We start from the raw sequence: 23,889 nt of genomic DNA on the forward strand, positions 1-23,889 counted from the left end.
ATCACTTTCTTCATCTTGAGGTGTAGGATTCGGACAGGATTTAGATTTGACAGTTCTACTAGACTGTCTGGTTTCACTTTGATGCACCGATTTTTCTTTCATGCTTGGTAGCAAAGTATTCATTGCATTTATCATTTCTTGCATTTTTTTCATCAGCTGCTCATGGTTCCCTTGAGCAAGCTCTGTTTTTGTCCGGTTGCTTCTTGTGTTAGAAGCTTCCTTGTTTTGAAAAGGATTACTTTGATTCGACATTCTATAATTATAAAGAAATTGATTTAGAACCAAAGATTTTATTTATGTACCGGTGAACAAAATACAACCCGGAATATATTACAATAAAACCACTTCAACCATAAGTACTACACCGGACTTAGAAACAAATACAAACACAAGTATACTAACTGACATCGAAACAAACGGTACAACTACAACGAGATTGGATTCTTAATCTTTCATATAATTCTTGATCATTTTCTTCATTTTACTACATTTTTGTAGTAACTTGCTTCCCATTTTCTTTCTCTTGCTACCCTCAGTAGCAATTTTTTTTTCTCAACTCATCGGTTTCATGGAGTTCTCAGTTAAAATGTTCCTCTTAGGATTGAGGTTTGACATTTGGATATCCATATTGTGGTGGTGGATCTTGATATCCTATCATAACATTGTCATAGTGATTCCTTGGGTACGGTGTGGGGGACTTGATTGAACGGTAAATTGTAGAAAGCTTCTGCAGCATCTTCTTTTTGCCTTATTTCATCCACTTGTTCCGATGTGGTAGGAACAACACCGGTATAAGGTGGAAAATTATTTGAAAATCCTTGAACATAAGGATCTTGTGAATCGTAACAAGAGGACATGTGAAACATAGGGTCTTGGTAGCCAATATTTGGTGGACAATCACATCTCAGGTTTTCTTGGACATAATGGCTTCCTTCCTCGGTACTCATTTCTTCCGAAGTTTCTTCTTCGGGATCTTCCTCAGACTCTTCCTCTGGATCAGTTTCCACATCATCCTTATTTAAATCCACTTGTATGGTCACCTTTTTCTAAAGGTTGCATCACCCTCATTTTGGGTCTCATGGATGGACCTGTAATGGAATCAATGTGGGAATATGTTGGTTATATATTGGAGTTCCAGTACGCCATCTACTTTGGTCAGAATGATACCGCATCCAACTGGATGTGTCGAGCTCAGGTTCAGATTTTATTGGTACATTAACTTCCATTTTGTCAGAAAGATAATTCTTTGGAGTCGTTGGATCATTTGGTATGATGATAGGCATTTGCTCCATACCGAGAAAATGGACGGGTTGACTTCCATAAGGTATTATAGGCACAACTGGCTGGTCTTGACTAAAGAAATCAGTATAGTAGCTATCACTTTCATCTCCTGGGGGAATAGCGGGTTTTGGACAATTTGCTATTTTGCGCTCTTGACAAAAAGTTTCCATATACTTCTTGAACGACGAAATCTACTAGGATTAGAATAATGAAGGATAGGAAAGAATACCAACCTATCTTATCCCTATAATAATATGATAAAATATTGAATTTTATCTCTGATCAAAGCTTAGGTATGACTATATACCTAATTCACTAAGATCGATGGCTCTGATACCAACCTGTCACAACCCAAACTAGGGCTTAGGCGTGTGACCAAAAGTTGGTATTTTTTAAATATATCAGAGTTAAAGGTTGTAAAGCGGAAGACTTAGTTAAAATATTATTATATTCAAAAGATGAGGATTAAACACCCGGTGGTTGGTACAAAAAGTGTTTAAATTACAAAACCATAATTTACATTATTTTATTATCAAAAGTCCATTTGAGCCATTAGATCATCTAATGGCTATCCCTTGTCTCCAAACACCTACTCTTGAATACCTATAAAATAGTTTATAAAATACGTTAGCAGCCCATGCTGGTGAACACGTTGACACAAAACATTTTGATACTTAATCATCCCCTCGAGACATCGTAGGCCTCAGCCCAACGTGGCTTAGGAAAAAATCAAGTTCTGAAAGTCTTAATTACTATTAAAAACTCCAGTTCTACACGAAACCACTCAGCAACACCATAGCGTCGAGGACTTAGCAACTACCAATATACACAAGATAATTCCTTCTCTGACATTAGTTAGGTCCGGCCCAACATGGCAGAGGGATTAGCAAGTGTGGTGCGGTGTGCCCACCGTCTAACCACATATGTAAGGATCCATACAAACGTATATGATAGCCTGCAGGCCAGCAATTACCTTTGTTTATTAATTTTAAGTATGCATAATCCCATGTAAACATTTAAAGACTTAATTTATAAAGTTGTAAAGAGTTTGGACGTATTCACCTTTGTTCTTGATTTGTGTGTTTCACTGATTTATGCTTTCTTGTCACCTCGGACCTATAGTACGAGAATAACGTTTTATAAACATTAGATCAACGATCTAGCTTCAGACCTTTAGTCTATTTACATAACCTTTACCTTGATATTCATTTCTTTATAAAACATAAGGACCTCTAGTCCCTTATTTATTCATCATTTATACACTTGTTTCTTCTTCATAAAGAAAGTATATATCAAGTTTCTTCTTTCATAAGAAAAATTTATAAAATCTTTTTATAAAATAAAGAATAATATTTCATCTATAACCTCTTCTTATGAAATTTATATTTCACTTATTACATGATCAAGATACGGGCTATATCCCCGACTAGGGTCTAAGCCATATATAATAAAATAATCGGGCAGAATCCCTACCTTGTATGTCTTATTTATATGAAATGCCTTGGCTTGGTGTGGGAAGCACTTCTACTTGTCGGTAGGTAATCGAGGGAATAAACGAACAACACTTTCTTTTCGTGCACCTACTTCGAGAAACGAATGTCAGAACGTCGAGGTCATAGCACGTATTTTGAGAATATATGAGTGTATAAGTGTGATGAATGATTGGGATTTCATCCCATGGCTGCCTATTTATAGGCTTCAAATGGACTCTTTCACGTGTAACGCCCGTTAATTTCCGTTAAAAGATTTAAGCATTGTAAAGTTTGTATATTTTACCGAGACCGAGTTGGCGTTCTTAGGGGACCTCCTAGCCATTCCCGAAAGCCATGCTATCTAACCTTTAGCGCAAGACATCACGTTTTACAAGTTAAAGGGGCCTAAGTGTAACATTATTATAACAAAACCCGAACTCCATCTCTTCCTCCTCCATTGTTCCGATCGCCAAAGGGAGCAGTCACCACACCTGCGTTTCTTCATTTTTCCGTCCATTCCTAGTTGCCAAACTTTAATTCAAGGTTAGTATAATATCAATGCAAGTCTTTTTCACCATTAAACTCTTTATTGAAACCTAGAGATGTCATAATCATGTTAGGGTTTGAGTTTTGATTAAAATAGTTGCTGACAGATTCGTACTCGTTTATTGTTTGGTCTGTAACTCAATGAAAATTGATTGTTTTTTTATTGATTCTTGATTCCATGATAGTCCAACTCGTGAAGTGTCGTGTGGACTTGTTGGCTGTGATTTTATTTAATTTGGTCCACACGGGGCTGAGTTGGTTGCTCGGTGCGTAAACAACTCGTAAACGCGCATATTCGTCTCATCTTGCAACTTCCGGGGGTAAATTGAGAATCCTTGGTCCCCGAGATTATCTAAGGGTGGTTTTGGTAAATACAAGGTCCCGGGGGCTGCTGTAATTGAATTTGGTGAGGTCGAGGCTTTAGGCCAATCAAACCATGTTAGGACGCCTCGTACGACAAGCGAGTCGGTACGACCCGTTTGTAATTATTGTTTGTAATCCGGCAGGCGTCTGACTTGTAGGGGTACTTTGGGATTCTCTAGCTCATTGTTGATTCTTTACCTCGTGCTAGGTGAGTTCACGATGCACCTTTTTACCTTTTTACGTTTTGTGCTAGCATAAACACCCTATTACAATTTTACCCGATTTTACTCGTTTAAGATATTTGGATAGTATTACATAGCCTTATTCGTATTTGTGCATTTATGAAACTATGTGTGAATTATATTCTATGTCTTAGGATAATTTAGACTCATTTATGGTCATATATTCATTAAGGTTATTCATATTACTTATCGTCTAGGCTCGATGATTGTCACACCCCAACCTAAGGCGGAAATGCCGGGGCGTGATCCGATTGCTCACAGCTCGACGATACTATCATACATAAAAGGTGACAATATCTAATTAATTATTTTATTGAAAGAATACACACAACATTCAAATATAACAAACAAGTTAAATACATGTATGTAAGTTCAAATAATGATTATCTTGTTTATATCCTAAGGTCTTGTCTAAGCGTCCAACTTCAATCTTCAATACAAGCAACCTGGATATGCATAGAAAATGGAGTTTTGTCAACAAACATGTTGAGTGAGTTTATCACCAATTTTTGACACCAAAATAACGTTAATATAATAAATAAGAAAAATCAAGGTTGTAAAAGTCGTTAGGTGGTCCTAGGCGGTCGACTGGGGAGTCGCGAGTACTCGGGAGTATTCGGGGATTACTCGGAAAATACCTGAGTAGTACTCAGCCGAGGCGGGGAGTACTCGATCTAGGCGGGGAGTAATCGGGGAGTACTCGGCCGCCTAGTCGAGAGTTTTACAACATTGAGAAAAATAAGCAAAACGTAATAAATGCGGTAATGAAATCAAACCATGAGTAAATAAGTTGTTGATTAAACCATTGCCAAGCGAATCGGGCTGTGGTCAATGAGAACCCTCCATAAGGGGATATGCTAAACGAATGCACATAAATAAGCACATAACAAGTATATTTGATTAATCATACGCAATTACACGTTTGCTATTTTTGATATATATATATATATATATATATATATATATATAGTATGATATACGCATATGTCCCAAAAACATTGTGAAAATTGAGTAAAATGGGGGAATGATAAAACTCACCATAGATTAATGACAAGCGAATATTAATACGAATAAGCGAGTTAACGAATAAGCGTGTCGTCCACTACACGTCAAACGATATGAGCAAGTCAGAATCTGAAACTTTGAGATCTGATAATATAAGTAAAAACAAACTCAATGCCACTAGAATCGATCCAAACAGACGTCTAGAACTTCGGTTATGTTAAATTAAAGATTTAAGCTAACTGGTACTGACCAGAACTCGAACAGCAATTCAGAAGTCGGGTTTTGGTTAGTAGGCTTAAAGTTACGTTACGAGAATAAAAGTATTCTCGACCGATCGTTGAATCCGATCAGAAGTATGAGAAAACGTAAAGTTAAACTTGTTGATTGTTTTGCCCTTTAACGGGTTTTAAGCGAATTGACCAGTCAACACCCTTCAACCATTGAAATTGATTGAAGGTTATTGACTAGGGAATGTATATGAACGATTCCTATGTTTACAACTTACCCGGAAAGTGAAAGGATTGACGAGAAACGGAAGTCAAAGGTCCTAAAGAAAGCAAAGTCAACGAACAAGTCTTGTATCTTCAACGAACATGCAAAAACCGAGAGAATACGAGCTGGGCAGAGGGTATGACGGCTGTGAGGCTCCTCTAGGTTTTTGTAAAAGTGTTATGGCAGGAGATTAAGGGTTGTTTATATAGGAAAAGCAATAACGAACTAAATATGGGCTTTTTACTCGTTTAAGCAAGTATATGCGATTTAAGGGAAAGAATCATCGATTTATTCATAAAGATCAGATCTTGGGCAAGGGAAAACGAATTAGAACTTGTAATTTAGTTATATAATGTTTACTTGGTCCTTAATTCACTCAAATATGACAAATATAATCGATTTTATACCTATAACGAACTAGGAAACGATCTTTCACGAAACGAGTGTGTGCAGCTATCCCAAAGCGCTGCTCGGTGGGGGAGGGGTAGCCCACCACGTGAAGCTCGGGCCTAGGGTGCCTAAGTTTTGATTTTTGACACAAATGATCCTTGAAGTTTGATGTTTGGTTAATTATTGAACTTTTTATGATATAAATAAGATTTTGAACATTCTTGAAAGTATAAGGGTATAAATTGAACTTGAAATCTTTAATTCTTATAAATATTAATTTCTTGATGAATAATAAAGATCTAAAAGTGTTCCCGGGTCAGGTTAAACATAAACGAAAACGGGTTTGAAAAATCCGAGATGTTACAGTCTCCTCTACTTTAGGAAATTTCGTCCTGAAATTAAGGAAAACCAAAGCATCATCGTTTTGAAAACAATTTAAACTTTTAAAGAAAAATATCATAACATAAAACTTCCAATAACCGAAGCAATGCTCCAAATGACAATCCGATAAGGGCACTTATATATAGGATGTACCAGCGGCGTAACCACCATGTTCTTATCATCTCATCATTCGTACCGTTACCCAAGCTACCTTAGGTTCTAAATCATGGCACACAATTTTACGTATTATGATTTCCATGCGAGGACTTTGGTAATTATGTGTCGACCCATAATTACTTAGATCGTAGGATGGTTCGCATAATCCGTCCCATCATGTGGGTTTTAAAACATTTAAAACCATCATTTTGAAAGAAACAAACGTTTTGATAATTTTTAAATATAAATTCAAAAGATAATTAATACATGTTCAAGTTGAATTGATAAAACCGTGTAATTTCTAGACATCTTTTGCTTTTAAAAGTAAAACTTTTGGGGTTTGAAAGGAAACAAATTTCTTGGAGTAGTTATTATTATGAATAATGATAAGCGAGAATAAGGAATTGATATAGAGGTACAAGATCCTAATAAGTCTACCTTGATGAAAGGAGCTTCGTTTAAGAGATGAAAAGCGCAAAAATTTAATTTATAACAAATATTAATATAGTTAATAACATGTGGAATCTTTAAAGATCGTATTCATTAGGAACGAAATTCTTAAGATCGAGAATATAAGTTTAAACGAAGATTTTGGTGAGTCGAGTTTAGTTAGGTGAGAGACTATGAAATTAAAGAGAAATTGAAATAAAGTTATAGCCTTTCAAGTTGTGATCTTTGAGATGAGATTAATTCATTTAACAAATCTTAAAATATTATAGTAATTAGTAGATAATAATTTGAAATATTAATGAAAATGTACGTATTCAAACCATTCGTCAATAAATTAATTTGGGAAGCAGATATTCCTGAATCACCAAGATAGTCCTATTCCAATTAAATTTTTAAAATTAGATAAAACGTAAGGTGGACAATTGAAATTCGTGGATCCTTCCTATTTCCACAAAATCGTTATAAATATTATATGAAATAAGTAAGTTCAAATATCGTTGATTTATAATGGAAATTCAAGCAAATGACAAAAATTAAATTAATTGTAACACCAAAAATAAGATGTGAAATAATATAATAAAATAAGATAAGTGCGTGACTGGAAATGCATGAACCACCATTACTATTCTAACAACTACTAAGTTTATTATTAAAACGTTCAAAATTTTCAAGATGTATCAAAAATCAAAGTAGAGGGTTGAAATATTTATGAACCAACGTTTAGTTTCAAATAACAAATTAATCAATAAATAAAATGAGTGATGGGTTTTAATGGAGATTTATCAAAAAGTCAATTTGTTAATGGTAAAAATTTAATTAGTGGAAGATTTTTAATTTAAAAATGAAAATTAATTTTTGTTGAGGATGAAAAATTTAGTTTATTATTAATAAAAGTTACAATAATTGAATTTTAATAATAAAGATTTATAAAATGAAAAATAAATTGTGAAAAGTAACATGAGGAAAAACAAGAGATAATAAATCATTTATAGTTTAAAGTTAAGGGTGATAATTGTAGTACACTTGATAATTTATAGTTTGAGAATATGAAAATAAATGAGAAAAGATGATTTAAACAATATTTTAACGGATATGAGTTAGTATAAGATTTCTTGTTCAGGGTATTTTGGTTTTGTCGAGGTTGGCGGTTGTTCGGTTAACGGCATACAGCAGCAAACTCCTTGGCGATTCTAGTAGTCAGACGGTGATCGTGAGAAGCAGATGAACAACGTTGATCACGATGATGAATTCTTAGGGAAGACATTCTATGAGGACCAAAGATGAAACTTTACGAGATGATGGGTAAGTTGTGTAAATGAGTCAATATGAGATGATGGGGAAATGTAATAAAATCGTGCCAGTGATGACTCGAGGACGAGTCGGAATTTAAAATAATGTGAATAATTGTTGAGATATTTAATTTAATAAATAATGTTTATAAAAATTTCAAAAGTAAAATGTTATTAGGTTGGGCTTTCCACGGGCTTCCCATGATAGCTCAAGAACCCAATTTAAATAACAAAACATATTCAATGAGTTGGCCTCCCATGAGCTTTCCATGGCAATTTGAATGGCCCGACTAAAATAACGAGTAACAAACAATTGAGTTGGTCAGCCCATGAGCGTGTACATGGCATTTAACTGATCCAACTAATTAACGAATTATCGAATCAATGGAGTTGTTCGGACCATGAGCGTTACATGGCATTTAACCGACCCAACTAAATATCGAATCAACGAATCAAGTATAAGTAGTTGGTGTATCTCGGGAACCACCCCGGACGATACGTTTCAACCTAAAAATCAAATCGAAAATGGTTTAAGAAATGGATAGTTGGAGTGCCCATGGATTTCCATGGATTTTTCACCTAACTACGCATTTAAAATAATTTAAAACACAAACCGTTTAGCCGGTTATGTTTACCACGCAACCGTTTAGCCGATTACGGGTACCACTTATAGTTACGGTTGTACGACATTTGTCATGCCACTATGCTTCAAGATGAAGAAACAAAACAAAACATGGGAGTTCTTAAGGAATTTCCCACAATAAAAGGTAATCTACTAAAATTAAGATGATTTAAAAATATTTTGAAAATGAGGCGTAACCTCAGAATTTGTGCGTGTGTGCAATACATAAATCTACTATTATAATAAAACAAAGTTTTTTTCTACAGGTGTCTTTCTCATAGTAGCCCTTACTTTTATTTCCACTTCCAATTATATTGACACCTGGCTTCACCACAAATGAGAATTTGACAGTTGAGTTGCGTATACGGTTTTAGGCTTTTAGCAATAACAACTCCCGTCTTCGCACCCCATCCCAGTATTTTAGGATCCTTCCCACAACTTGCAATTGAACGGTTAAATGGTTAAAAGATATGAATATGATTTTCTCTAATTGAAGTCAAAATCGATGGAGAACCGGGGGAAATTGGTTATAGCAAGTCGTTTTCTTCGCCGGTTACTACATACGCTAGGCTTCCGATGGTAGATATCAAGAGCGGAGAAGTTTACACAGTAAGTGCGAAGATAACTTGAATTTTCAACTCTGAAACATCACTTTCACTGCTAAGGTTCGTACGCCGTAATTTCTGAAGTCAATGCAATCGATTCTTTAAATATATCGTTGTGTGATTTGTTCATTAAGCACTTACTGAGACCCCAATTTTAACAAAATGAAAAGTTGTTAGTATTTTTATGTCAATTTTGGTTTCACTTCATTTGTGCCATGGTGACTGATTTTAGTTTGGGCTTTGTATGTCAGTTATGATTCAATTTTTTTATTTATTTTCACATTATCACATATCTGTTGTTCTAAAAGTCTACTATATATACTATACATAGTTTCAGCTGAAAAAATGGTGTCAATTGAGCATGCGCATTCTTCTGATTGTGAGTTATGCTAACTTTGAATAGTGATGACATTTGTCTTTGATGCTGAGCACAGGTTTCTTTTATTTTTAAATTGAGAAATCAGTAAATGGACCTCAACCTACAAATGAAGATGATCACTAATAAAGAAACAATTTAAACTTTCTAAAAATAATTTTAAATTGCATGCTTACTTTTGTCTTTAATGTTCAAAGTTAACCTTGCCATTATGTTGCCAAGGGGTTTGATGTTGAACACAAAATTTTTTTCATTTGGTTATGTAATTTACATCAACATGACAGTTGTGTTTACAAATGAATGACAAATTTTGGCTTATGTATTTACCTATTGTATCTTTAATCAACTAAATTTGCCTTTTTTATTTACATTCAAGTGATTTTTCTTTTGTTATTACAACTTAGAAGATATTGTATAGGTTCCAAATGGCAAGAAATAAAGATAAAGCATAGGCTGCCATTATACATATATGTGTGTGTATAATGGCATGAAAACTCATGTTTTGTGCATATATTATTATCTATGAATGTTTATTCGGATTGCATGTAGACTTTGTAAAAGATGTTAATCAAAAATCATGTTAATAGATGCAACAAGTATACTCACCAAACAAGTATATCTATTAGGAGTTACATTGATGCAAAATTTTCAGAAGTTTAAGCTTTTAGTATAAGTTTAGTTGAACATAAGCTGAAAATATATATATATATATATATTTTTTGAGTTTTTCTTTTTCGCTTCTACTTAATGGCTTAATCATTTAAATGTTTTTAATTAGCGCATTTTTTTTATTAAAAAGCTGTGAAATTATTTGTAATTTGGTGTATGTAGGCAATAATGATGATTTGGAAGACATTGAGATTCAATAAATCTGTTTATAATTCGTATAGTGCTGACTTTGAGGGTGTTGAGATGAAAATGCATGTTTCACAAACCGAAGAGGGTCTAACAGAAGCTCTAATGCTATGAGGGTAATCTTCTTTACAAACTTCTTTACTAGTTAACACTTAAATATGTGAATTATGCTCAAAGCATAGTTGTCTTTTTTTTATTTATTCTGTGAAACGAGCAATTATATGTTACAGGTCAAGATTGAAACGGGTCATTGTAGTAACTTGTGCAGAAGTTGATACACATCTTTACAATGTTTGTAATCTCTGTTAAACATGTAAGTAATATGTAAAATTTACTATTGACCTTGAAAATATTGGGCCAAAAAGAAAAATCTTTGCAGGAAAATGGAGTGAATATAACTGCAAAAACGCTTCTTCTAGGATTCTATTGCAACTGATCTTCTATGTTACCACATATTAATGGTAAAATCCAAATCCATGTATGATACTATCATACATAAAAGGTGACAATATCTAATTAATTATTTTATTGAAAGAATACACACAATATTCAAATATAACAAACAAGTTAAATACATGTATGTAAGTTCAAATAATGATTATCTTGTTTATATCCTAAGGTCTTGTCTAAGCGTCCAACTTCAATATTCAATACAAGCAACCTGCATATGCGTAGAAAATGGAGTTTTGTCAACAAACATGTTGAGTGAGTTTATCACCAATATTTGACACCAAAATAATGTTAATAGAATAAATAAGAAAAATAAGCAAAACGTAATAAATGCGGTAATGAAATCAAACCATGAGCAAATAAGTTGTCGATTAAACCATTGACAAGCGAATCGGGCGGTGGTCAATGAGAACCCTCCACAAGGGGACATGCTAAACAAATGCACATAAATATGTAAGCACATAACAAGTATATTTGATTAATCACACACAATTACACGTTTGTTATTATATATATATATATATATATATAGTATGATATACGCATATATATATATATATATATATATATATATATATATATATATATATATATATACGCATATGTCCCCAAAATATTGTGAAAATTGAGTAAAATAGGGAAATGATAAAACTCATCTTAGATTAATAACAAGCGAATATTAATACGAATAAGCGAGTTAACGAATAAGCGTGTCGGCCACTACACGTCAAACGATATGAACAAGTCAGAATATGAAACTTTGAGATATGATAATATAAGTAAAAACAAACTCAATGCCACTAGAATCGATCCAAACGGACGTCTAGAACTTCAGTTATGTTAAATTAAAGATTTAAGCGAGCTGCTACTGACCAGAATCCGAACAGCAATTCAGAACTCGGGTTTTGGTCAGTAGGCTTAAAATTACGTTACGAGAATAAAAGTCTTCTGGACCGAACGTTGAATCCGATCAGAAGTATGAGAAAACGTAAAGTCAAACTTGTTGACTGTTTTGCCCTTTAACGGGTTCTAAGCGAATTGACTAGTCAAACTTGATTGAAGGTTATTGAGTAGGGAATATATATGAACGATTCCTATGTTTACAACTTATCCGGAAAGTGAAAGGATTGATGAGAAACGGAATTCAAAGGTCCTAAAGCAAGCAAAGTCAACGGACAAATCTTGTATCTTCAACGAACATGCCAAAACCGAGAGAATACGAGTTGGGCATGTAAGGCCCCGAACCCCACAGTTGGTAGTCATTCAAAACACTCGTAAAAACAATTAAACTTAAAAACAATTATTTTCATTAAAATGAGCATCACAGAGTATAATTCGGTGGAAAACGTAAATAACAAAATAAGTTCCCAAAAACCCGGGAATTTTACCCAAAACCAACATAATTATCTTTAGTAAAAATTTTTAAAAATAAATGTTTTAATAATAAAATCTTCAAATCACGTATGCCCTTCACCGTCCAAGTAGCTTCGTGCACGTCCAAGCGATAAGGCATCCTCTTCCTAACCTGAAACTCACACTAACATGCACACAAAGTCAGCTTAAGCTGAGTGAGTTCAAGTTTTAAATAAGTAACAAAAGTCTTAATAATCATTCCAACGGTTTTAAAACGGTAAATGGAAATACATCGGTTAGGTCACCACATTCCATAAATAATCATCCTTACGTATGAGCATCTCTATACGTGCATTCCTATATATATATATATATAACATTCAATAATAACATTCAGGGCTGAGAAAACGTACAACCCAAACACGTAACATTCAGCGCATGCAAACACAAAGTAGGCATACGCAACATTTAGTAGTCGAGACGACTACAACATTCGCCAAATATTGGCCATTCTAATATATATATATATATATATACATACACACATTCTTTAACATTCCAAGGCCTATCAATACTAGCAAGCCTATGTAAAATCGTTCAAAACATTTCATCAAGTAAGAAAACACTTAGGTGTGCATGCTAGCCCAAAACTTAAAAAGAGTTAAACGGGGCATCAAGAACTCACCTGACACAAGACGCGGATTCACCACGAGCTAGAGAATCCCTAAGAAATCCCAAAACTCAAACACCTGTCGGTTTACATTCAATCAATACTAATGACATCAAGATGACTCGTTTATCCTACGAGACATTCTAACATGGTTCGAGTTACCTAAACCCTCGACCTCATCAAACTTAATCACAACAGCCCCCGAGGTCTCACATTCACCAAAACGACCCTTAGGTACTCCCGGGAATAAAGAATTCCCAAATTGCCCCACGGGAGCACTAGGTGACACTAACACGCGCGTTAAGGAGTCGTTTAGGCCGTTAACATCCAACTCAGCCCCGTGTGGACCCATTATGATAAAATCACAGCCAACAAGTCCACACGACGCCACACGAGTCAAATGGGTCGGTAACCCGCAAGTACAACGCACCAACTATTCAATAAACACAATTGCGCGTTGTACCGACCCGTTCGGGTAACCAACAACCAATTCAGCCCCATAACTTATAAAAATGAATTTTGAACAGCCCGTACATCAAACCAAGTGTCCCCGAGCTGAATTGGTCGTTAATCACTTCAACCCTCGCGTTAAACGCGCCAAACTACAATTCTAGACAACCGAACATAACAATCAAACTACAACTAGTTGATCAACTTAACGAACACCTATGAACATGATCTTTAAGTATGATATACGGGACATACCTAGGAAGATTGTGGTGCAAAAACTCACTTCAAACAGCCCCGACAAGAACACAATTGAACATCCACCGGTTAAGCCTAAAACGAACTTATTGATCAATAACGTACCGGGAAGATGGTCGGGTCAACGAAAGATGCCAGACAAATCCCAAGAAAACATACATACTCTACATGCAGGAAATCTTTAAACCGATAAATTAGCGGGCGTAACAGGGCAGAGGGTATGAAGGCTATGAGGCTCTCTAGGGTTTGTGTAAAAGTGTTATGGCAGGAGATTAAGGGTTGTTTATATAGGAAAAGCAATAACAAACAAAATATGGGCTTTTTACTCGTTTAAGCAAGTATATGAGATTTAAGGGAAAGAATCATCGAATTATTCATAAAGATCTGATCTTGGGTAGGGAAAATGAATTAGAACTTGTAATTTAGTTATATAATGTTTACTTGGTCCTTAATTCACTCAAATATGCCAAATATAATCGATTTTATACCAAAAACGAACTAGAAAACTATCTATCACGAAATGAGTGTGTGCAGCTATCCCAAAGCGCTGCGCGGTGGGGGAGGGGTAGCCCACCGCGTGAAGCTCCAGCCTAGGGTGCCTAAGTTTTGATTTTTGACACAAATGGTCCTTGAAATTTGATGTTTGGTTAATTATTGAACCTTTTATGGTATAAATAAGATTTTGAACATTCTTGAAAGTATAAGGGTATAAATTGAACTTGAAATCTTTAATTCTTATAAATATTAATTTCTTGATGAATAATAAAGATCTAAAAGTGTTCCCGGATTGGGTTAAACGTAAACGGGTTTGAAAAATCCGAGATGTTACAATGATGCTATTAGGCCCAATAGTAATTCCTTGGTGATCCATTATTTATGGATTATACGTGATGATATTGCTTTGTTGGTTAATTGATTTAGTTGTTTGTAAGTTTGTATGTGGATGTTTATGTGTTGTTAAATTGTGACAGGGTCAAATCTATTACTTGGGGAAGACCCGGGGTGAGGAGGCCCGTATCACGTGTTTAGGTTTGTTAAGCCGTGACCTAGTCAAATATATTACTTGGGGATGACCCGGGGTGAGGAGGCTCGTGTTCTGTAATTTTTGGTTTTTGTTAAACCGTGACCGGGTCAAATATATTACTTGGGGATGACCCGGGGTGAGGAGGTTCGTTTTGTGTGATTTTGGTTTTTGTTAAACCGCGGCTGGGTTAATTATATTACTTGGGGATGACCCGGGGTGAAGAAGCCCGTGTCGTGTGTTTGACCAAGGAAAAAGCATTTATTTAATCACTTATGATTTATCTCCTACATTTTATATTTATGAAATTAAATTGATTAATGAATATTTCTTATTTAAAACTTGAACTCACTCAGCTCAAGTTGACTTTGTGTGTATGTTAGTTTGACTTTCGGGTTGAGGATTGAAGATTACCGCTTGGACGTGCTAGAGACTACTCGGAGGTTGAAGGCATTTCTAGTCGAGGACTTCAAATAAAATAAACATTTTATTATATTTTATTTTTGGGCACATGTCCCCGGTTTTTGGGGGTTTTTGATGCTTATTAATTCTACTGTTTATTACTCTGAACTGGTTTGAATAAAACAAATTGTTTTGGTTTTAAATTTTTGTAAATTTTGGGTATGATGACCAACTGTAGGATTCCCGGGATTCGGAGTCTTTCATCGCGTAGTGCGAAGGACCAGCATTTTACTTGTTCGCGTAGCTGAACGATTAATAAGCCGCCTTTGATGTAACATTTCGGTTTTTTTTTCGTTTCATGTTTTGTACCCGACCTGTTTCGTGGTCGGTTAAAACTATTAATAAAAAAAATTCTTTTATTTAATTATTCCTTTGATATTTATTTAAACTATCTAAGAATTGCCAATTCAACCCCTGAACTAAACAATTCACCATTGCTGCACCCACCACAAAAGATGAAGGACCATTCTGCAATTGTATTCAAATTAAAATAATAAAATATTCTTTTCCCTTCTTCCTCTCTTCACCGACGATGTATACCCCCCCTCACTTTTCTTGAGCCTTAATTCTCAGGTATAATCAACAATTGATATCACCAAATCTTTTATTACCCAAAAATGCATCACACCGACGGTTTAAACAAGGAAAATGAATCAAATTGAAAGAGAATTCAATTAAAACGAATCGTGGCTGCCTCTAGCCTTAAAACACTATATAAACACGATTATAATTCAATTATAACGTGCACACAACTTCCTCGCAAGCTTGCGAACCTAAACCCTAAAATAATTACAATTTTAAAGCCGTCAAGAGCCAGTTCTGACCTCAAGCCCAGCCGTGACCCGTTTTGCTCGTTAACCCTCAATTCGTAACTGTTAACGGTAATGTTTATATGCATTGTACTCGTTTTTAATCAACAATAAAAAACCCTACACCGGCCCACACAAGCCCAACAAGCCCAACCACAAGCCCAACAAGCACCTCCAACCAAGAAACCATACACCGGCCCATACCCGTATTGCAACACTTGTCAACGTCACCATCCGGCTCAATCCACTTGCCGAGTGTGCACCAATTGCCACCGATTCGGCCACCTCACCCAATACTGCCAAGAAGCACCCCGAATGCAAGCCGCTCCACCGTGGTTCGCACCATCAAACCAACCCAACCGAGCCATCCCTCGTGCTCCAATCATTAATACCATTAGGGCTTGCTATAACTGCAGTGATCTGAACCACCTCCGCAACACATGTCCTCGACTCGCTCAAGCCCATCAAGCCTATGTTGCCCCACAACCCTATTACACCTCTCAAGCCTGCCAAGTTCAAACTTACCAACCCCAATTACCCCAACTCATGCCTCCAAACCCTCAAGCTCAACCCATGCTCATGTAAGCTTACCAAGCTCCAACCCCTCAAGCTTTAGCTTCCCAAACCCAAGCACCTCAAGGAACTCAAGGGCGAGCCTTCACCATCAAAGCGCACCAAGCCCGAAACTCGAACGATGTGGTGAACGGTACGTTTCTAGTTAACAAGCATCATGCATCGGTATTATTTGATTCGGGAGCCGATAGGAGTTTCATTTCCTTTGATTTTGAGTACATACTTAATGTGCCCCGTAGTTAATTGTCTAAACCCTTCACGGTAGAGATAGCTAACGGTAGTTCGATCGTTATTGACTCCGTCATCCGTAATTGCACGCTCACCCTTAATGGGCAAAAGTTCTCGATTAATCTCATTCCTATGCAAATGGGTAGCTTCGACGTCATCATTGGCATGGATTGGCTCTCTCTACACCGTGCCGAAATTCTATGTTTCGAGAAGATTATTCATATCCCTATCGAAGGTGGCATGATTCTAAATGTCACTGGAGAAAGACCATTTTCACAGCTAAACCTCATGTCGTGCCTAGAAGCCCAACGCTATTTGCGCAAGAAGCATGTCGCTTTCTTAGCCCATGTCACCACAAAGGCCCACGAAGAAAAGCAACTTTCCGACATCCCGATTGTTCGCGATTTCCCGGAAGTCTTTCCCGAAGACATTTCTGGACTCCCTCCCATACGTCAAGTGGAGTTCCGTATTGATCTTGTACCCGGAGCAAACCCTGTAACCAAGGCACCGTATCGTCTTGCACCTTCCGAGATGCAAGAACCCTCGAACCAAATCCAAGAACTCACGAACAAGGGTTTCATTCGCCCGAGTTCGTCTTCATGGGGCACACCCATTTTGTTTGTCAAGAAGAAGGATGGTACTCTTCGTATGTGCATCGATTATCGTGAGCTCAATAATCTTACTATCAAGGACCGTTATCACCTTCCGCACATCGATGACTTGTTCGATCATCTTCAAGGATTCGCTTGTTTTTCCAAGATTGATCTCTGTTTGGGTTATCACCAACTTCGTGTCCACGAGGATGACATACCCAAGACCGCCTTCCGTACTCGTTATGGGCACTTTGAATTCCGAGTTATGCCTTTTGGGTTGACTAATGCTCCCGCCGTTTTCATGGATCTTATGAATCGCGTTTGTAAACCCTACCTCGTCAAGTTTGTGATTGTTTTCATCGACGACATCTTGATATATTCTAAATCCGAGGATGAACATAAAGATCATTTGCGCGATATTCTTGACTTGTTGCGAAAAGAACAACTTTATGCTAAATTCTCCAAATGCGAATTTTGGCTAAAGCAAGTTCAATTCTTGGGCCACATCGTCAACGACAAGGGTATTCACGTTGACCCAGCAAAAATCGAGGCCGTTAAAAATTGGAAGACCCCGTCCTCTCCAACGGAGGTTCGCTCATTTCTTGGTTTAGCGGGATATTACCGTCGTTTCATCCGCAACTTTTCGAAGATTGCTTCACCCCTTACCGCACTAACCCACAAAGGGAAAGTCTATGAATGGGGTCACGAACAAGAAAAAGCGTTTCAAACCCTAAAGGACATAATTTGCAATGCTTCTATCCTTGCTCTTCCTGAGGGCAACGATGATTTTTTTGTGTTTTGTGACACTTCTATCCAAGGTCTCGGTTGTGTTATTATGAAACGAGACAAGGTCATTGCTTACGCCTCGCGTCAACTCAAGGTTCACGAGAAAAATTACACGACACACGATCTCGAACTTGGTGCGGTTGTGTTTGCCTTGAAAATTTGGAGACACTATATTTATGGCACGAAATGTGTGGTCTTCACCGATCATAAGAGTTTGCAATACATATTCGACCAAAAGGTTCTCAACATGAGACAAAGACGATGGGCCGAATTGTTAAGCGATTACGATTGCGAGATCCGCTACCACCCCGGGAAAGCAAATGTCGTGGCCGATGCTCTTAGTCGCAAGAGTCACATTAAATCCTCCTTCCTCAATTGTGTCACTATGCAATCCGACCTTCAATACCGCATCTTTGACGCTCAACACGTCACCGTCACCGAAGGAAGTTTATACGACGAGATGTCGTGTGGCGCCGAACTCCAACTTGAAACCAAATGTAATGGTTTGCTTTATTATTTGAACCGTTTATGGGTTCCCGATAGTGACGGTATTCGCACGTTCATCCTTGATGAAGCTCATAAGTCACGATACTCGATTCATCCCGGTGCTGATCAGATGTATGCCGATCTTCGCCCCATGTTTTGGTGGCCGGGAATGAAGAAAGATATTGCGATATATGTATCTAAAGGCCTCACTTGTTCTAAGGTCAAAGCCGAGCATCAAAAGCCGTTTGGCTTGCTAGAGCAACCACCGATCCCCGTTTGGAAATGGGAGGACATAGCTATGGATTTTGTCACCAAAATCCCCACTACTCAAATCCGCAATGATAGTATTTGGGTAATTGTTAATCGAGAAAAATTCTCCATGAGTCAACTAGCTCAACTCTATGTCAAGAACATCATTTGCCGCCATGGAACACCGTTGACCATTATCTCCGATCGTGATGGTCGGTTTACCTCTAATTTTTGGAATTTATTGCAAACCGCCTTGGGTACCCGTATTGATCTAAGCACCGCTTATCACCCGCAAACCGATGGTCAATCCGAGCGAACGATTCAAACGCTCGAAGATATGCTCCGCTCTTGCGTGCTAGATTTTGGTGGAAATTGGGATACTCACTTACCACTTGTTGAGTTTTCCTATAATAATAGTTTCCACACTAGTATTGGCATAACACCCTTTGAAGCTCTCTATGGTCGAAAATGTCGCTCCCCGATTTGTTGGAGCTAGATTGGTGAATCGCAAATCACCGGTCCCGAGCTTGTTTAAGAAACTTCCGACCGGATTGCTCTTATTCGTCAAAATCTCCTTGCCGCTCGTAGCCGTCAAAAGAACTATGCCGATAAGCGCCGTAGACCCCTCGAGTTTAATGTTGGTGATCGAGTTCTCCTAAAAGTATCTCCTTGGAAGGGAGTGGTTCGATTTGGTAAAAGAAACAAGTTATCTCCTCGCTTTGTTGGACCATTTGAAATTGTTGAAAGAGTTGGTAGAGTTGCGTATCGTCTCGATCTTCCCGAAGAGCTCTCCAATGTTCATCCCACTTTTCACGTTTCCAATCTCAAGAAGTGCTTAGCCGAGGGGAACCTCCACATACCCCTCGACAAAATACAAGTTGATGAATCTATGCTCGCAATCGAGAAACCCGTTGAAATCATGGATCGTATGGAGAAGGAAACAAAGCGTAGCCGTATTCCGATTGTCAAAGTTCGTTGGGAATCCAAGCATGGCCCCGAGTTCACTTGGTAACGAGAAGACCAAATGGAAGCCAAGTACCCGCACCTCTTCGTTACAGCTTAATCTCTAATTTCGGGACGAAATTTTCGAAAGTAGGGAATGATATAACATTTTGTTTTTTTTTTCGTTTCATGTTTCGTACCCTACCCGTTTCGTAGTCGGTTAAAATTATTAATAAAAAAATTCTTTTATTTAATTATTCCTTTTATATTTATTTAAACTATCTAAGAATTGCCAATTCAACCCCTGAACTAAACAATTCACCATTGTTGCACCCACCACAAAAGATGAAGGACCAATCTGCAATTGTATTCAAATTATAATAATAAAATATTCTTTTCCCTTCTTCCTCTCTTCACCAACGATGTATACCCCCCCCCCCACACTTTTCTTAGGCCTTAATTCTCGGGTATAATCAACAATTGATATCACCAAATCTTTTATTACCCAAAAACGCATCACACCGACGGTTTAAACAAGGAAAATGAATCAAATTGAAAGCGAATTCAACTAAAACGAATCGCGGCTGCCTCTAGCCTTAAAACACTATATAAACACGATTATAATTCAATTAAACGTGCACACAACTTCCTCACAAGCTCGCGAACCTAAACCCTAAAATAATTACAATTTCGAAGCCGTCAAGAGCCAGTTCTGACCTCAAGCCCAGCCGTGACCCGTTTTGCTCGTTAACCCTCGATTCGTAACTGTTAACGGTACTGTTTATATGCATTGTACTCTTTTTTAATCGACAATCAAAAACCCTAAGTTAATTTTAACATACAATGAACGAATCAACGTATTTAAGATCTAGGGCTTGTTAATGTGTAGGGATAAACAGTGAGTCTGTATATAAGTATTTATGTTTGATCTTATAACCAAATGAGACACCTGCCATGATGGCAGGGCATCGCTGTTAACTTTAAACCGGCTAGGGACTCGGGTTCGAGCCTCCCCAGGCCCGGTTTTGTGTATTTTTTTTTATGATTTTAAATCACTTTTGAACCATTAAATTAAATACATAACATTTAATAAACATTTATTTAACGAAACCGAACCTCGGGATGACTATTTCCCCTTATCCCGGCCCTAGTTTAACAACTTTCTTTTATATATATATATATATATATATATTATATATATATATATATATATATATACCTTTATATAATGAGTATATATATTTTTAAAATAAATATAGTTAAAATGTTTTACCACTCGTTTAAATACACCGATCTAATAACTTTCAAATAGTAAAGTGTTTAATCCACCTATTACGTAACATGTCATCAAAACTAGTATTTACTTTTCAACAAAATATATGTAAATATATATAAATATATAATGATTAATTATTCATAATTTATAAATTGGTTACATATGTTAAAAATCATTAACGTTTACCAATACCAATAATAATAATAATAATAATGATAAAAATAATAATAATTAATAATAATGACGATGATGATGATGATAATAATAATAATAATAATAATAATAATAATAATAATAATAATAATTTTGCGCATAAAATTAATAAAGTTCTAATAGTAAACTTTTACTTAAAACAACCGAATCCCAAATTCGTTAAGCCTTGTTAATACTTCGCTTATATTTAATTAACATTTCCCTTAACAATTTGGGCTTCCTTGTTAACGTATCTCGAAGGCTTGAACGCGTTCTCTCTCACTATTTATTATTATCTCATCCTCATTTAATCCACACATAAGGTAAGTAATCCACATCCCCCTTTTTACCGTTTTACATTTTGGGGGCGTTATGCGTTAACCATTTTCACTACAATTCCATTATTTGCGTATTATGATATTGTTCAATTAGTTATATGTGCAAATGTGACTATGTGTTTAATTTATGTTTTGGTGGTTGGCATCTCCTCCTCATCCTCATCCTCATTAGTATGATCATACGCCGTCGGAGTAGCTCGTTATCCATTGGATTCGAGTGAAAAGACAACTTTTTTATTATTGTTATGATATTGTTATGCTAGTTGTAGTATTTCATATTATCGCAAGGAATTGTCATTTTTATATTATATGTATTCAAAAACCGTGATTACTTGCTTAACTTTATGTTGACAAACTATGTATTTTCCCGCATGGCGCAGGTAGCTACATTGGATGAAGAATCAAGGGATTAAAGAGTAGTTGGACCTTAGGATGCATGATTAATTAAAGACTATTTATTTCTTTATATTTAATTGTCATGTTTATTTATATGAGACAATGTTTGTGCTTTTGCGTATTTGAATAATATGAATTTAATAATTTAGATATTGACACGCGGATTTATTTTAGTGTATTTTGAGCTATGATACAATTATGTCGCGCCACGGCATATTCCGCCGTAGGTTGGGGTGTGACATTTGATACCTCTTGTCCTTCATGTAGCGCGAAGTATCATTTCGCGTCGCGCGAAGTAGACCCATAGGTCTGGTGATTTGGCAACTAGGCTTGCCACGTGTCACCACGTGGTGACATGTGTCCTATGACGTGTTGCCACGTATCGTTCTACGACATGGATACTTCATGGATACTTCGCGTAGCGTGAAGCTCCTATGTCCTACTCCCTTGCGTCGCGCGAAGGAATCAAATTTTCAAAATTTTCATTTTTTGTCCCTGAACTCAGTAGCTCGTCATGTCTTGATCTAACCTCCATCGTTCAAAAATACTAATGTAGCTCTCAAGTGGCTCGTAGCGATGCGAAGTGCAAAGTGCGCCATCAAAGCGCCACATTGTGCCCATCGCCAGAGCCCGTGCGCGTAGCACCCTCCGGTAGGACCACTGAGAGTGGTTAGCTGATGCTAGACTGTCGCTATCTAGTCAAAAATAATATAAATCAGTGTCCTAATCACCTTAAACTAGTCAGGGTAAGTAGGGTGTCGAACCACGAGGAGTATGTGGTCAGTGTAAAGTGTAAACGATTCCTAACATTATGAAGTGTTTCAATTAAAGTGCTGATCACACTAGCAAACAGTTTATATTTTATAATAAGCAAACAATTAATCACGTAATCAATCAATTAATAAAGACAAATCACACCCGGGAATCCAAGTACGTAACCTAACAGCAAACTCATGCAACTTAACAGATAAACTATCCTATGTCAACTGCAGACTGACTAACCCCTTAAACCTTAGGCATCCACGCTCACTAACACACGACACTGGTTATCAAACGGTCCCTGCCAGTGTGACTCAACTAAGGGCAAACGTATGCTTTCTTGCCATTAACAGGTCAAAACAATCCTACAAGCAATTATCATAGCAACTGGCACACTAATCGTTCTGATCGAAATAGTTACAATCAATACTCATAGATTAACATCAACAATAGTTACAATCAATTCGTTCTTAATACATGAGAAAAACTGAAAGATACAATACTATATATCCCGGGCATGACTCGAAGGAACTAGCCGCGCATCGGCATCTCTCGAGCTTCGGTTATGATCTGGTAGGACATGTATGATGCTTGGAGATGATTGGAAGTGATGGTGGCTCTCATTTCTGCTCTGAAAATCGCCTGGAAGGTGAAGAATGGTGTCTAGGGTCGTCCAAATGTTTTATATAATAAAACCCTAACTTTCACGATTTTGGGGACCATCGCGTAGCGCGATGGTCTCCTCTCCGGGTCCATCGCGCTACGCGATGGACCAAAAGTCAACACAGTCCATAATAAAAGGCATCGCGTAGCACGATGCCCTGTCTTCCACACCCATCGCGCTACACGATGGGTGGCTTCAGTCAGCAAGTCCATAAAAGTGTCTCGATTTACGTGCTGGACATCCCAGGTCTTCATTCCATGCTCGTACAGGTCCAAATTAAGCGTGTTAAGTACCTGTGACCTGAAACACAATAAACATGTATGAAGTACCAAAGTTCCTAAACTAAACGATTAAAACGACTAAGTTAGCAAACTAAAATATGTACAAATGAACCGAACATCATTAGCCACAT

At 36.8% G+C, this 23,889-nt stretch overlaps 1 protein-coding gene across 1 annotated transcript; it reads left to right on the plus strand.

Moving 5' to 3' along the window:
- Positions 1-16,934: 16,934 nt before the first annotated feature.
- LOC143622393 (uncharacterized) lies at positions 16,935-19,922 on the plus strand. The gene is made up of 3 exons (XM_077093561.1): positions 16,935-17,305; positions 18,719-19,013; positions 19,587-19,922. The coding sequence occupies exons 1-3, from the start codon at positions 16,935-16,937 to the stop codon at positions 19,920-19,922; spliced, it is 1,002 nt and encodes a 333-aa protein (XP_076949676.1).
- Positions 19,923-23,889: the final 3,967 nt, after the last annotated feature.

The sequence above is a fragment of the Bidens hawaiensis genome, unplaced genomic scaffold (genome assembly GCF_021521415.1).
Source record: "Bidens hawaiensis isolate Kalapana, Puna unplaced genomic scaffold, B.hawaiensis_p1.1 tig00003126_1, whole genome shotgun sequence".
Lineage (NCBI taxonomy): Eukaryota > Viridiplantae > Streptophyta > Magnoliopsida > Asterales > Asteraceae > Bidens > Bidens hawaiensis.

What these genes read in the sequence shown, in the direction of transcription:
- LOC143622393 (XM_077093561.1), top strand. Translation starts at nt 16,935, where the DNA reads ATGGGTAGCTTCGACGTCATCATTGGCATGGATTGGCTCTCTCTACAC. An exon ending in AACCCTGTAACCAAGGCACC is followed by an intron (nt 17,306 to 18,718) that starts GTATCGTCTTGC and finishes GGTTCCCGATAG; the next exon opens with TGACGGTATTCGCACGTTCA. An exon ending in TCCGCAATGATAGTATTTGG is followed by an intron (nt 19,014 to 19,586) that starts GTAATTGTTAAT and finishes TCTCCTTGGAAG; the next exon opens with GGAGTGGTTCGATTTGGTAA.